Raw genomic sequence first — 15,584 nt, 5'->3', positions numbered from 1 at the left:
TATGAAGAAGTAGAGACATGTTTGCTCCTTACTTGCATTTATTTTGTAGTTTCCTCTTCCATTCTTTGTCCATATTTTTCTATTAAGACTTTTTTTGTTGAAAGGAGGTCTTACTCTGCAGCCCAGGATGACCTCAAACTCATGATCCTTCTGGTTCAGCCTTCTCAGTGCTAGTGATACAGGCCTGTCAGGGTATCCTGATTCTTTTGGTGTTGGTTTTTTTTGAGACAAGGTCTCGCTGTAGCCTCAGCTGGTTTGGAACTCACTACGTGGACCAGGCTGGCCTCCATTTCACAAAGATCCACTTGCCTCTACCTCATGAGTGTTGGGATTAAAGACATGGGCCATCAGGCTTAGTGGGTATCCTGATTCTCAACTCCCTTTTTTCTCCTCCTCCCTGCATGCAGATATGCAAGCTTCCTAACATATTCAGTAACTGTTCTTTCACTTACATAAATTATGAAAAATGCATTATTTTAAATATGTATTTTAATTTTCATAAGTCTAATCATATTAGATATTAAGTTTAAATCTATTTCTTTTCACTTAGCATAATTTAAAAAAGATCAAACATACTTAAACTAAAAAAGTATCTGCTGTTTCTTTTTGTTTAGATTTGCTAAATCTACCAAACATATCTCAAAGGATTTTCAGACTATTGAGAGACAAAGCCAACTCAAGAATGAGTGCTAGGGTAGAGTTAGCACAGGGGACTGCCAAACTAACACCCAGTTCAAGGAAGACTCCAGGGATGGAGAAATTGAGAAATAACAGAAGTGAGTCTCAAGCTGAAAATTTACGACATGTCTTAGTTATTGTACCATTACTGGGATAAAATACCCTGACAAAAGCAATTTAAAGGAGAAAGGGTTAATTTTGATTACAGTTCAAGGTTATAGTTCATCACGGTGGGAGAAGTCACAGTCGCAGGAGCATGGAGCAGTTGGTCACACTGTATCCACAGTAGTCAAGAAGCACAGAGTAAAGATAGTGGGAGACCATGCATGGCCGAAGGCCCAGCTCTGTGATTTCTAAAACTAATGGTTTTTTAAAAGAAAGTGAAGCTAGCAGCCTTTTTATTCCTTGATAACATTAGGAAATGTAGCCCAAAGTAGTCACCAAAATGCAAATGTCTTCGAAGTCTCTTAACCTTAAGGTTCAGTTTTTTGTTTAGTTATAAAGTAACATTTTCCCAAGTAGAATCATGAATAAACTTTATTTAGTTAGTTACTACTGGATAAAGTGGTAAAAGCAGATTATAACCACATTGTTGCAATACAGGAGTTCACGTAAATTGTGCTAACTTCATTTTGTACAGAGGTGACCATGTTTTAAAAGAGAGCATAAAGGAATGTGGAGTAGTGTAGAATTAAGCGACTAATTCCAGCGGGACTTTTTAAAAACGGTTTAAAACAACAAAACATCCTGACTGCGGGCACCAGGCCCTGACACTGGCCAAGAGAGAACTACAACTCCCAGCAGCCCCGGAGAAAACGAAACCTCAACTTCCGGGGCGCAGTTCCAGGTGGGCCCGCGGCTCCGGCCCGCTCCAGTCTCACTGGATTTGAGCTTCAGATGGCGGCGGGAGTCCCAGCCCCGCAAACCCGGGATTAAGTGCCCGGATAAGCTGGAGGCCGGGTCGAGAAGAAGGGGAGGCCGAGCCGTCGGCTCAGGATGCGCGCTGACGTCACGTCCTCTGGGCGGGGCCTCGCGGTCCCGCGCAAATTGAAAGGGCAGTGAATGGCTCGCAGTTGTGGTTTTCCGCGGCCGTGGTGAGTGAGCTGCGTCGCGGGCGGCTGTGGAGTCCCGGCGGGGCTGCCCTGGAGAAGACCAGACTGCGGCAAAGTGGGGTCCTGTGGGGCCGGTCCTCCGTTCGATACCGGGGTCTCGGGGAGGAAGGCGAGCCTGGGGCGAGGTCCTCCCGCGGGGAGCGTGCGGTGCTCGGGTGAGCGGGGCGGCCGGGCAGGGCCTGCTGTGCCGGGGGTGAGGCAGCAGGAGGAGCGGGCACCTGTCTGCCGGTCGATCCCCGTTTATCCCCCGAGGGGAGCAGACCATGCAGTGTCCCCAGCTGCAAACAGTGACTGTGTGTTTCCTTTAACATGCAGACCTGAGGATTCGTGCGTCTGGAACAGCTTGTGAGCCATGTTTGCGCGTTCCCGGGAGGCAGGACTTCAGTGAAGTCGCTGCTGGTGTCACCTCGGGTGCCAGAGATTTCGTCCCGAGCCCATGTGCCATATGGCGCGCAGTCACTCCGCTTATGATAAAGAGGAATATACTTGCTCGAGATTTCCTTGGTTTAGAAGAGACTTAGCTAAGTGTCACGAAATGTGTATTACGTCCGTTTTCCTCAACACGAACGAAAACATTTTTTAGAGACGCTGTCTGAAAACTGTTTTATTCAGCTTGAGGACCACCTGCGGACAGATTACCTGAGTGTTTAAACTTCAAAGGTCATGGCTCACCCCAGAACTATCGCCTAGTAGTTGCTGGGAGTGGAGTTAAGGCCTGTGAACCTCTGAAATTTGCAACGGCTGGCCCAGAGCTTTGGAGCTGTCCTATGGTGTCAGTAGGGTAAGGCCGGCTTCCAATTCTCTTTCTTCCCTTTACAGACTTGTTCTTGGGCTAGTGAGATAAAGTGGGTAAAGACTTGGGATGAAGCATGAACCTGAGTTGGAAACCCACCGGAAAGGAAAGCCAGGCACTTGCCTCTGTAATACTAGTGTTCTTACTGGCAGATGAGAGGGGTCCACAGGAGAATCCCTGGAAACTCAGCTGGAGGCCCAACTAACCTGGCCAATGTAGCCCAAACAGCAAAGGGACCCCGTCTCAAACAAGGTGAAAGTCAAAGCAACACCTGAGGTGAACCTCTTATCTCCACATGTTCACCCCAATTCACATACCAACACACACATACACATACAAAATTAAATAGAACCTGGGGGTGGGTAAGAGCGCTTGCTCTTTCAAGCATGAGAACCTGAGTTAGAATCCCCTAGCACCCATGTTAAAAAGTCAGGCATGGCTGTGTGTGCCTGTAAATCCCAGTTTGGGGAGGCAGAGACAAGTGAAGCCCCAAAACTGCACCTAGCTGGTTCAGTTGAGAGACCCTGTCTGAAGGTCATAAGGCAGAGAGCGATAAAGAAGCCACTCGGCATCCTACTGCTCTGGCCTCTGCATGCAGTACACACACACACACACACACACACATTCTTGAATAAAAAGTTGATTTTTGGTAAAAGAACTGACAGCTCCAGAATTCCCATATGGGGGACTTAGAAGGGAAATTAAAGTGTTTCTCTTGAAGCTGTATTTGCACAGCATAGTTTCATTTGTTAAAGCTTTGTTAAAGCTTTAAATAGCTTCAACAGAGTTTGATGATGTTTCCCTAGGCACTGCCATGCTTATAACCAGATTGTTTATTGTTTGGAATAATGCATTTTAGTGGTAGTGGATTTCTGTCTTAAAAAAGTACAAATCCAAGGGGCATGGTAGCTCATGCCTTTAATCCCAGCACTTGGGAGGCAGAGGCAGGTGGATCTCTGTGAGTTCGAGGCCACGATGGTCTCCATAGAAAGTTCCCGGCCAGCTGGGGCTAAAGGGAAACCCTGTCTTAAAAACACCAAAAAAAAAAAAAAAAAAGGTACAAATCCATTTCCATAATTCAGTTTATTTTTTAGTTAAATGTCTGCCTTTCTCCAAACTGTTTTGTTTCTAGTCCTATGCAACTTTGCATGTTGTTCCTTTAATGCCTTTTTAAAGCACAGGCAATGTGATACCATAGCATGCACAATTTTGGTTTCTGGGTGGGTGGGGGTGTTTTGTTTTGTGAGACAGGGTTTCACTGTAGCCTCAGCTGACCTGGAACTCATGCCGTAGACCAGGTTGGTCTTGAACTCACAGAGATTCATCTCCCTTTGAGTTCACCACACCGCAATTTTGTACGTTTAAACACTACCTTTTTGAAACAAGACAAAACAAAACAAAAAAACCCTTTTAACAGCTTCTGTATACATAGGACTGTGTTAAGAGATTAGAACCCACCTTATGATTCTAAGCTTGAAAACTTTGGAAAGAATAGCAATTAAGCAACTATCCAGTGGTATTAGAGATAGTGTTCATGATTAATGCAAATTCTGGGCTATGGAAGTTGGCAGGGAGAAGGCCAGTTATTAGCTAACTAATGGTTTCTGTGTGAGGCTCCACACTGGTTTTATTTTTCTAAAGCTTTTTGGTAAATCCCTTTTTTGATAAATCCCTTTTGCTTTAAATATTGCTGTTTTACCTTTTTCCTTTCATATTGTATAGTTAATTTGGCAGCATGGGGATCCAAGGATTACTACAGTTCATCAAGGATGCTTCTGAACCCATCAATGTGAGGAAGTACAAAGGACAGGTAGTAGCTGTGGACACCTACTGTTGGCTCCACAAAGGGGCTATTGCTTGTGCTGACAAACTCGCCAAAGGCGAACCTACGGATAGGTAAGGATAAACTTAACTGACTTTGAGAACTAAATGATTTGATGTTTTCTGTTTTTGAGACAGGATTTCATGTATTCCAAACTGGCTCGGAGCTTGCTTTTTTGTTTTTGTCTTTTTGAGACAGGGTCTCCCTGTAGCCCCAGCTGTCCTGGAACTCACTATGTAGACCAGGCTGACCTTGAACTCACAGAGATCGGTCTGTCTCTGCCTCCCAAGTGCTGGGATTAAAGGCATGCGCCACCACACCTGGCCTCAGAACTTGCTTTGTAGCCAAAGGTGACCTTGAATTTCTGATTTTCCTTCCTCTACCTCCCAAGTACTGGGATTCTAGGCTTGTACCACCACATCCAGTTTTATGTGGTACTGGGTATCAAGCCCAGGACTTCGTGCATGCTAGGCAAACACTCTTTGATTTGTGCTACACATTCAGCCCCTCGGTGTTTCTTTTATTTATTTTTTTTCAAACATTGTTCACTCAGTGCTAGAATTTATGAGAGTATATATTTAGAATACTACCAAACTTCCTTCTGTGACAAGCCTAATTTGCATTCTTGGTAATAAGTCAGTAGCAGGATGCTGACAGGCAAGGACCAGAGATTGTCTCTTTTATTCTTTACCTAAGGTAAACATTTTTCTAAGGCAAGTTTTTTAGCAATGTTTTCAGAATCCATGATGGTTTCTGATCATGCTAATCTCTGTTAGCTAAAATCTGTTAGCAAAATGAGGCAAAGGGATGATATGTTCCGACTTCCTCCACTGTAGCCAAAATGTAGCCCTGTTGGCATCCAGTCTCAGCTCTCTGGTTCCTCTGCTTCCTCCATTCCTCCATGGTCCTCTGCTCTTGTGTTTTGTTTAATATGCATGTGTATTGTGTGCACAGGTATACTGTTTTTATCCCTTTTCCCTTTTTTTGCATTTATTTATGTGTCGACTTGGAAATAAAGAAGTATCATTTTAGCTTTAGAAGAATAGCTCACAAGTTTTTCATTACTACTGTTAGAGTTTAAGTAGGTTTTTTTTGTTGTTTGGTTTTCGGTTTTTTGTTTTTTCTATTTTTGAGACAGTGTTTCCTGTAGCCCAGGTGAGCCTCAAACTCACTTTGTAGCCTAGGATGCCCCTGAATTCCTGGTTCTCCTGCCTCTACCTCCCAAGTGGTGGAATTACAGTCCTGTGCCACCATGCCTGACTTTTTTTGAATAGTTCCTTATGAGAGAAAACTTGGTTTCTAGTTTTAGTAATTCCTGATTCTAAGTTTCGATTAATTTGAAGAGTTCTTAAAAATATAGGTAATATCCAGGGCTGGAGAGATGGCTGGAGAGTGGTTAAGAGCACTTGCTATAGATGTGATGGTCCATGCCTGTCACTCCAGGCAGGAGGATTGCCTTGAGTTCCAGGCCAGCACTGTCTCAATAAATAATAATAATTACAGGGCTGGAGAGATGACTCAGCAGTTAAGAGTACCGACTGCTTGGGCTGGAGAGCTGGCGCAGCCGTTAAAGGCTCAGGCTCACAACCAAGAGTACTCACTGCTCTTGCAGAGGACTCATGTTCAATTCCCAGCACCTACATGGCACCTAACAACCATCTGTAACTCCAGTTTCTGGGGAATCTGATGCCTTCTTCTGACCTCTGTGGGCATTGCATAACATAGGTGCACTTACACACATGCAGGCAATGCACTCACACACATAATTTTTCTAACATTTTTTTATAAAGTAATAAAGTAAAAACGAATTTACGAATTAAAAAAAAAAAAAGAGCACTGGCTGTTCCTGCAGAGGACCTGGCTTCAGTTCCCAGCACCCAAAGATGGCTAAGAACCATCTGTAGCTCCAGTTCTAGGGGATCCAATGCCCTCTTTTCTGGCCCCTGTGGACATTGCACAATAGGTGCACTTATATGCACAAAAAACATACACACATTAAAAATAAAAATTAGCTGGGTGTGGTGGCGCACACCTTTGGTCCCAGCACTTGGGAGGCAGAGGCAGGTGGATCTCTGTGAGTTTGAGGCCAGCCTGGTCTACATAGCGAGTTCCAGGCCAGTTGGGGCTACAGGGAGACCCTGTCTCGAAAAGACAGATGTTTTTTGTGCATATAAGTGCACCTATTGTGCAATGTCCACAGGGGCCAGAAAAGAGGGCATTGGATCCCCTAGAACTGGAGCTACAGATGGTTCTTAGCCATCTTTGGGTGCTGGGAACTGAAGCCAGGTCCTCTGCAGGAACAGCCAGTGCTTCGTTTTTACTTTATTACTTTATAAAAAAAATGTTAAAATTATGTGTGTGAGTGCATTGCCTGCATGTGTGTAAATGCACCTATGTTATGCAATGCCCACAGAGGTCAGAAGAAGGCATCAGATTCCCCAGGAACTGGAAAAAACTTTTTTTTTTTTTTGGTCTTTTTGAGACAGGGTCTCCCTGTAGCCCCAGCTGGCCTGGAACTTGCTATGTAGACCAGCCTGGCCTCGAACTCACAGAGATCCACCTGCCTCTGCCTCCCAAGTGCTGGGATTAAAGGCATGCACCACCACACCCAGCTTTAAAAACTTTTTTAAGGTAAGTGATGAAATCCACAGGTCTTGCTCCATGATAGGTGCTTGTTAAATGCGAATCAAACTAAAAACATACTTAGTATCTGCTCTGTGCTAAAATTTTTCCCTGTCAACTTAGCAATCACATTTGGTATAATTGCTTTTCTTTTTCTTCTCCACCTTGTATAGGGGTATTAACCAGAAATGATCACCACTTTGGAAAATTTGGATGAGCTTATGATAAACGTTTATGGTCATTATAAAGATTGATGGAAATAAAATGAGTGGACAGTGTCTGGTGCTTGTATTCTTTCTAGTTAAAAAAGTGAGACCCTGTCTCAAACAGAACAGCAACAAAACCCCATCAAAAAAAAAAAAATTCTTCAAATTTATTTCATCTCATCTTAAATAAGCAAAAATACTGTTTTAAGAGATTCAAAACACTTAAATGCATTTTCTTTTTCCTCCCCATAGGTATGTAGGATTTTGTATGAAATTTGTAAATATGCTGCTATCTCATGGGGTCAAGCCTATTCTTGTATTTGATGGATGTACTTTACCTTCTAAAAAGGAAGTGGAGAGCTCAAGAAGAGAGTAAGTTGACCCCCTACTTAGCATCTAATGTAATGGTGCCAGGATCAGGTGCTGTAGACCATGTGATCTAAAATCTTGATTTTGTGAAGTTCGTGTATAGCCTCATACATGAACAAGTTTCCTGAGATGTTCATGTTAGATTACTGTCACATTTAAAAATGATCTTCTCAGGGGTTAAGAACACTGACTGTTCTTACAGAAGACCCAGGTTCGAATTCCAAGAGCCTCTTCTGTTCTCCGTGGGCATTGCACAACACGGGTGCACTTACCTACATGTAGGCATAACACTCATACACATAAAATAAAAAAAAATAAATTTAAAAAAAGCTTTAAAAAAAATTATCTTCTTTAGTTGTTTGAAACAGGGTCTCTATAGGCCCAGCTGTCCTGGAACTCGTTATATAGAACAGGCTGACCTCACAGAGATTTGCCTCCTGAGTGCTGGGACTAAAGACGACTTCTACCATGCCTGGCTCTAAAGATAACTATCTTTTGACCTAAACCATTGCTATGGGAAAGTCTTATGGCAATCGTCTGTACACAGACACATCTGCATTCATTATTGATCACTTGCTCTGCTAGCATGGTGGCACATACCTGTAATCCAAACACTTGGAGGGTGGAGGTGGAAGGGTCAGGATTTCAAGGTCATCATCTACTTGGTGAGTTGAAACCAGCTTGAGCTACATTGAGACTGTCTCAAAAAAAAAAAAGAAAAAAAAGTCATTTTCTCTTTGTTTTTTAAAAGATTTTGATTTTTAATTGTGTGTGTGTGTGTGTGTGTGTGTGTCTTTGTCTTTGTGGGGTTTGTACATGTGAGCACAGTGTACCTTTGAGGCCAGAAGAGGGCTTCAGATGCACTGGAGCTCCCTTGACATAGGTGCTGGGAACCTAAGTTGGGTCCTTTGCGAGAGTAATCAGTTTGTGCTCCTAAGTGGAGCCATCTCTCCAGCTCCTCATTTGCTCTTTGGTCTGGGCTAATGTGCTTGTGCATCTGATGTGCAGTTTCAAATGCATTAAACTTATTCATTCTAACAAAATTGCTACAGTTGCAGTTTTATTATAATTTTGAGTCAGACTCTTAAATATTTCTTTGTGTTTAAGACATGGTCTTTCCTTGCAGAAGGCGACAAAGCAGTCTTCTTAAAGGGAAACAGCTGCTTCGAGAGGGGAAGGTCTCAGAAGCTCGAGAGTGCTTTACTCGCTCCATCAACATCACACATGCCATGGCCCATAAAGTAATAAAGGTGAGTCAAAAGTATAAAGCTACAAAAATGAAGGGCTGAGCTCACTTAAGGTCATGGTAAGTTGCTTGTTAATGGGAGAGTGAGGAAGATGGGAGAAAAATTGTTAGGTCAAGTAAAGGGCAGATGTCAGAGAAGAGAGAGGGGTACTGTTGAAGGAGAGTCCTTGGAAGGTAAGTGATGCTTTCTTTCATGGACTCCACAGGAATAAGATGCGCATTGATTCAGGGTCAGATTCCTGGTGGAGTCCTGGCGACTTGTGTTCTTTGTTGTTGTTTGTTTCTTTTTCAAGTCTGGAGATGTTGGGGAGAGGAAGTCCATCTCACTCTGTAGCCAGGCTGGCCTTGAAGAGGCAGCAATCCTCCGACCTCTGGTCCCTGAGTGCTGGGATTCCAGGTGTGAACCAGCACCTGGCCCATTGTGTGCTTCCGTGCGTGGGTGTGTGTGTTTTTCTGGGTTTTTGAGGCAAGGTTAGCCCCAGCTGGTCTGGAATTCTGTGTAGACCAGATTTCTCTCTCTCTCTCTCTCTCTCTCTCTCTCTCTCTGTGTATGTGTGTGTTTCTGTTTCCATTTTTTGAGGAAGGTTAACCCCAGCTGGTCTGGAATTCTATGTAGACCAGGCTGGCCTACATCTCAGCGTGCCTCTGCCTCCCAAGTGCTGGGATTAAAGGCATGTGCAGCATGCCCAGCTCTTTTTCCAGATTTTTGAGTGCTGTTCAGAGGTCTGCCTAGTGCAGCTAACTTGGTAGTCCACAGCCTTCCATCTGCTCCTGCTTAGAAGCAGCTTACCACCCACTGCTGTAATCTTAGTCCTAGCCCTCACTTCTTTTTCTAGGGTTTGTGTCCAGTCTGCTTAATGGCAGAATAAAGGTGGGTCACCATTCCATAGCATGCTGTCTTGCTGTCCATTTTCTGAGCTAAAATAAAATAAGTACTCCCATCGTACATCATGGTTTTGTCCTGTGGACATCTTTTGACTGTTCTGTATGGGTTAATGCAGAAAGCAAGGGTTGGGGAGGGGAGACGTAGTGGGGTGTAGAGGAGACATGCTCTTTCTAACCCCAGGAAAAGGATTTTCCTATGTGCAGCAGAGGAGAAACTGATTGGACACAAGTAGTGGTGCCACAGGATGAGGGAAGGGCACGAGAGAGGAGAAAGACAGCGGGATGTATTTTCCCCTAACTTGGCTGCAGGGATAGCCTGCAATTGTCAGTACTGTTAGTTAGACTTGTATACTTTTGTAACATAACCATTCAAGATAGAAACTATCTTTAAAAAAAAAATTTACTGCGTTTATTTATTTGTATGTATGTGTGTGGCGGTCAGAGGACAACTTCAGGAGTAGTTTTCTCCTTCCACTGTGTGGGTCCCAGGGATCAAATCCAGTTGTCAGCAAGCACCTTTACCCAGTGAGCCATCTTACCAGCCCAAAGATAAAAACTTTCTAAAATTTGAAATAATGTTGTAGCTTATATGTACCCCCCCCCCACTGCCCTGAATACATAGCAGTATTTCTTCTCTCTAAATTTTAAATCAATTTTTTCCATATTTTTTTATTTTATGTATTTTTTATTTTTTGTTGAATTTTTGCAGTTTTCATAAAATATATTTGATGGTGTTTAGGTTCCCTCCCCCGTCCAAACCTCCCCTTATTGCCCCCTGCACAGCCCAATTCAGTGTACTCTGTCATATATAATAAGGCCTATAGAGTTCCCCAAATGTTCTCCGGTGTGGGTCTATCCATCTGAGCCTGATTACTTACTGAGAGTCCATCCTTGAAAGAGATTGTCTCTGCCCCTCCCAGTAGCCATTGGTCGCCTAAATTTCCTTAGGTTGGATTGGGGTGTCTTACCTGCTTCCCCTTATAAATTGATTTTTAAACATTTTTGTGTGTATGATGTGTGTGTGTGTGTGTGTGTGTGTGTGTGTGAGAGAGAGAGAGAGAGAGAGAGAGAGAGAGAGAAATGTGGGCATACACATTCTACAGCATGTGTGGAGGTTGGAAGACAACCTCCGATGTTAGCTATGCCATTCCACTTTGTTTGAGACAGGGTCTCTGTTCTGTAGGCCTGGCTAACTGGCCTGCCAGCTTCCAGGGAGTCTCCTGTCTCTGCCTCTCACCTCACTGTGGGAGTGCTGGGACTGCAGACGGGCACCACTGCACCTGTCTATGGATTCTGGGGATCTGAACTCAGGTCCTCACTCTTGCAAGGTATCTGTTTAACCCACTGACCCATCTCCTCAGCCCATAAGTTGATTTTCTTTTTAAATTTAATGCTTATGTGGTTACTCTTAAAATATACTAGAACTAGCCAGGTCTGGTGGTGCATATTTTAATCCCAACACTCAGGAGGCAGAGGTAGATAGATCTCAGTGAGTTTTAAGGGCAGCCTTATCTATGTAGTGAGTTCCAGGTCAGCCAAGCCTACATAGTGAGACACAGTCTCAAAAAAAAAAAAAAAAAAAAAAAAGACATGTATATGTACTAGAACTAAAAGTGGAAAGGTTCTATGGTTTTGAAAGGTATTGATGTGTGAGTGTGGAAGCTTGATGTAGGATGTTGTTCAGCGCTGTCCTGATGCTGTGCTGGAGATTAACTGTGGTCTCATACAGGCTGCTCGGACCCAGGGAGTGGACTGCCTTGTGGCTCCGTATGAAGCTGATGCTCAGTTGGCCTATCTTAACAAAGCTGACATTGTACAAGCTGTGATTACGGAAGATTCTGATCTCCTTGCATTTGGCTGTAAGAAGGTACTAAACTGCAGCTACTCCGTACTGTACATGATGTGGGTAAAAGAGCTGAAGATTTTCCTTTCCAGGAATAACTTTTATTCCTTTCATTTAATCTTAACGTATACCTATTTTTATAATGCTCATTTTTAGTTTTGCTAGTTCATGCTTCAGTACTCTGGTTTCTTTAAGGCTGAAGAGCTTTGCTTTATACACATTTTGCTTTTGTTTTGTGGTGTTGGTAATCAAACCCAGGGCCTTGTGTATGTTAGGCAAGTGTTTACCACCAAGCTACATCCCATCTGGTGAATTCTTTAATAGAATATACATTTACCAGTTTCACTTTCTGTGTGTGGTTCTACATTCAAACCAGGACCTCCAATATCCTAGACAAGTACCACTAACCACCTTCAGCCTTCTTTTTATTCTTGATTTTGTGACAGGGTCTAAGATACCCAGGCTGGCTTTGAACTCACTTTATAGTTTGGGCAGTCCTTGAACTTGAGATCGTCCCTCTTCCTCAGCTTCCTGTATGGGATGATAGACCTGTACCATGAGGCCCAGCTAACTTCACTTCTTAATAATAATAGTAATAATAACATACGCCTTACTTTTTGTATTATGTGAGGTAAATTATCTACAACTTGGGTATTAGAATTTATATGTAAGGGGGAAGGAGAGATGGCTCAGCAGTTAAGAACACTGGCTGCTCTTCCAGATGACCACAGTTTAGTTCCCAGCATCCACATGGCAGCTAACAGCTGTCTATAACTCCAGTTCCAGGGCCTCCATGGGCATTGCACACACGTACATTTACATACATGCATGCAAAGTACTTATAAAAATAAATATAGCAATGCCGGGCATGGTGGCTCATGCCTTTAATCCTAGCACTCGGGAGGCAGAGGCAGGTGGATCTCTATGAGTTCAAGGCCAGCCTGGTCTACACAGTGAGTTCCAGGACAGCTGGGGCTACAGGGAGACCCTGTTTCAAAAAGACAAAAATAAATAAATAAATAAATAAATAAATATAGCAAAAAAATTTCCAAGAACACAGGTTTGGGGATTTAGCTCAGTGGTAGACTGCTTGCCTAACAAGGGAAAAGCCCTGGGTTCGATCCTCAGCTCTGGGAAAAAAAAATGAAAATTTGAAACATAATGCATAAGATAATTTAGGGAAAAACTTCGTAATGGTCTTTGGGGAGGGAATTAAGATAAAAAACCATAGAGTGAGTTCATTTTTCTTAATAGCTGTAATGTTTATAGCACCTTTATCCTCATAGTTGCTAGAAAGATGCATATCAAAATGTTAACGCCGGATAGCTGATAAGTGAGATACAGTGTTGCTTTTCTTCTTAAATTTCCATGTGTCTCATATTTCCTGCAGCAATTATGTGTCACGTTGATAATTATAAAATTTGATCACTTGAGAATGTAAAAGAAGGTAAGGAGTGTCTGTATTTTCGTGTTCAGTACAGAGCAAGAAGGAGTCCTTAGAATTGTTTCTGTGAATTAGATAATGGCAATAAAGTGGACTTTCCACAATAAAGTGGAAATTGAGTTAACAATTTCCCCTCCCTTTGAAGGTGATTTTAAAAATGGATCAGTTTGGAAATGGACTAGAGATTGACCAGGCACGGCTAGGCATGTGTAGACAGCTTGGGGATGTGTTCACAGAAGAGAAGTTCCGCTACATGTGTATTCTCTCAGGCTGTGACTACCTCTCCTCCCTGCGTGGGATTGGCTTGGCCAAGGCTTGCAAAGTGCTGAGACTGGCCAATAACCCGGATATCGTAAAGGTGAGGGAGACTTCCAATTTCTTTCTTTCTTCCTTTCTTTTTGTTTTTTAAAAAAAAAAAAAATTCATTTATTTTTATTTTTTGTGTATGTGTTTTGCCTGCATGAATGTAAGTACACTACATGCATTCATTGCTCATGGAGGCCAGAAGAGGGTATTGGATCCCCTGGAACTGAGTTATGGATGGTTTTTAGCTGTCATGTGTGTTTTTGGTACCAAACCTAAGTCCTCTGCCAGAGCAACCAGTACTCTTAACTGCTGAGTCATCTCTCCAGCCCCAAAGACTTTCAGTTCCTGGAACGTTTGTTAAGTAGTAGGATGAACACATTATGAATTTTAATTATTAGATCAATAGAGTGTGTAATGTTATTGAAAGGGAAAAAATGACTAAAATGCTAGAACTTTTGGCTTCCATCCTGTTTCCTAGGTGTACTGAGTTTCAGAGTTTCTGCTAAGTTCTGTGTGGTACCCTGGTACCTCACGTGCCTTTAATCCCAATGTTTAGGTGGCAGAGGCAGGAGCTCTGAGTTCCAGGCCAGCTTGATCTACATAGCCAGTTCCAGGCCAACCAGTGCTACAGAATAAGATGCTGTCTCAAAAAAAAAATAAATAAAAGTTCTGTGTGGTAATAATTTTTGATTATGTGGGTTGTGGTTATTGATATATGCTCACATGACTTTATCAAAGCTTGCCAGAGTTTTCAGAGCATAAAAGGAGGAAGAATTCTACATTTATTGCAAATCTCTGTTCAACATGGCTTGAGAGGAGATGGGACTTTGATCGCTTCCTTCCATCAGTCTCATTCTGTATTAGGTGGCCACAGAGAAGCTGTCACCACTACACACATACACACACACACCCCACCTGTCACATTTGCAGAGTAGAAACCCTCTCTTCCCATTTCAGAAGTAGAAAGTGAATCCTCAGTGCTAAAAGTACTAATGGGATGGGAAGAGCTCTGAGCTGGACCTGAGACCCAGGTAGGAACAGAGAAGCATGCCTGCCAGCCTGTGCACTGCAGGTCTCTGGATTTTCGCTTTATCTATGAGTTTTCTATAGAATCATGTGTCCATTCATGACAAGATAAGTTGTAGGAACCTGTCATTGGGCACTTTTGTGGTTGTGTGAACATCATCAGTGTGCTTTCACAAGCTAAGATGACTCTGAGGTTACAAGGCAATATAATCTTCAGGAGGCCACATCTGTATGTGCTGTGTTGTTGGATGTGGTGGTGCATATCTGTAATCCCACTCTTGGGTGGTGGAGGAGGCAGGAACATCAGAAGTTCAGGGTTATCCTCATCTACACAGCAAGTATGAGGCCAGCCTGGGCTATGGGAGATCCTTGCTCAATTAAACAAAAAGCAAAAAATATTATGTAGTATATGACTATAATGTTTAAGACCTATTCCAGCTGTAAGCATCCATGGCTCATAGAAATTAGAATGCTGGCTTCACACAGTCCAGGGCTGACAAGATAGTTCAGTGGTTATAGTAGCGCTTATTTTCTTGCAGAGGACCTAAGTTCTATTCCCAGCATCTATATTAGGCAGCTTACAACCACCTGTGGCTCCAGCTCTGTGGAATCCTATTGTTAGGAATAGGAATTTAAAGCTGAGAACTCTTTCCTGTTTTCAGCACTAAAATGTTAGGAATGGGAGTGGAAAGAGTTGCAGGTGGAAAGGAAAAGTAACTGGCCTCAACAGTCCAGATTGACCTGTATTAGTCAATGACAGCTAACTATTGACCAGTGGGTTTACAGTAGCCACACAGGCCAAACAGTAAGGGAGCTTAAGTACACTTGTATATATGTAAAGGATTTACATCTCCCCTTCCCCCCACCCCCAAATAATGGTCAGGACCTGTTTGCAGAGCAGAAACTGCTTTATGATTGGGGTCTGTGGGGGTCTTGATGGACTCGTTTGCAGAGCAAGAATTGTTCTATGATTAGAGGGTTTTATGGGGCTTCTCTTTACTATGCCTCTGGCTTCTGAGGGCACCTTATTCACATGTATATACCTACATGCAGACACACATGCATATAATTTTAAAACAAAGCTAAGAATACTTGGTTTTTAAAGTTATTTTATTAGTATGTGTGTTTGATGAACCTGTATGTGCACACGTGGAGGTCATATGTGCACACGTGGAGGTCAGAGGATAACTTTCAGTGTCAGTTCTTTCCTTCCTCTGTGCTATCTGGGGATC

General features: G+C 42.9%; 1 protein-coding gene across 3 annotated transcripts in view; it reads left to right on the top strand.

The window, feature by feature from the left end:
* Nucleotides 1-1,739: 1,739 nt before the first annotated feature.
* Nucleotides 1,740-15,584, top strand: part of Exo1 (exonuclease 1) — a 34,942-nt gene continuing 21,097 nt past the window's right edge. For 2 of the 3 annotated variants that reach the window (XM_029554118.1, XM_029554116.1), the window contains exons 1-7: nucleotides 1,796-1,945; nucleotides 2,106-2,571; nucleotides 4,306-4,479; nucleotides 7,486-7,605; nucleotides 8,729-8,852; nucleotides 11,463-11,600; nucleotides 13,166-13,378. In XM_029554118.1, the coding sequence (XP_029409978.1) occupies nucleotides 4,319-4,479; nucleotides 7,486-7,605; nucleotides 8,729-8,852; nucleotides 11,463-11,600; nucleotides 13,166-13,378 (756 nt within the window). In that variant the 5' untranslated portion in view covers nucleotides 1,796-1,945; nucleotides 2,106-2,571; nucleotides 4,306-4,318. Of the gene's footprint in view, nucleotides 1,773-1,795; nucleotides 1,946-2,105; nucleotides 2,572-4,305; nucleotides 4,480-7,485; nucleotides 7,606-8,728; nucleotides 8,853-11,462; nucleotides 11,601-13,165; nucleotides 13,379-15,584 lie in introns of those variants that run through there. The other variant, XM_029554117.1, reaches the window with a different exon arrangement.

The sequence above is a fragment of the Nannospalax galili genome, unplaced genomic scaffold (assembly GCF_000622305.1).
Source record: "Nannospalax galili isolate Female #2095 unplaced genomic scaffold, S.galili_v1.0 scaffold543, whole genome shotgun sequence".
Classification (NCBI taxonomy): Eukaryota; Metazoa; Chordata; class Mammalia; order Rodentia; family Spalacidae; genus Nannospalax; species Nannospalax galili.
The sequence above is the reverse complement of the archived record's forward strand: the minus strand, read 5'-3'. Positions and strand labels throughout refer to the sequence as shown.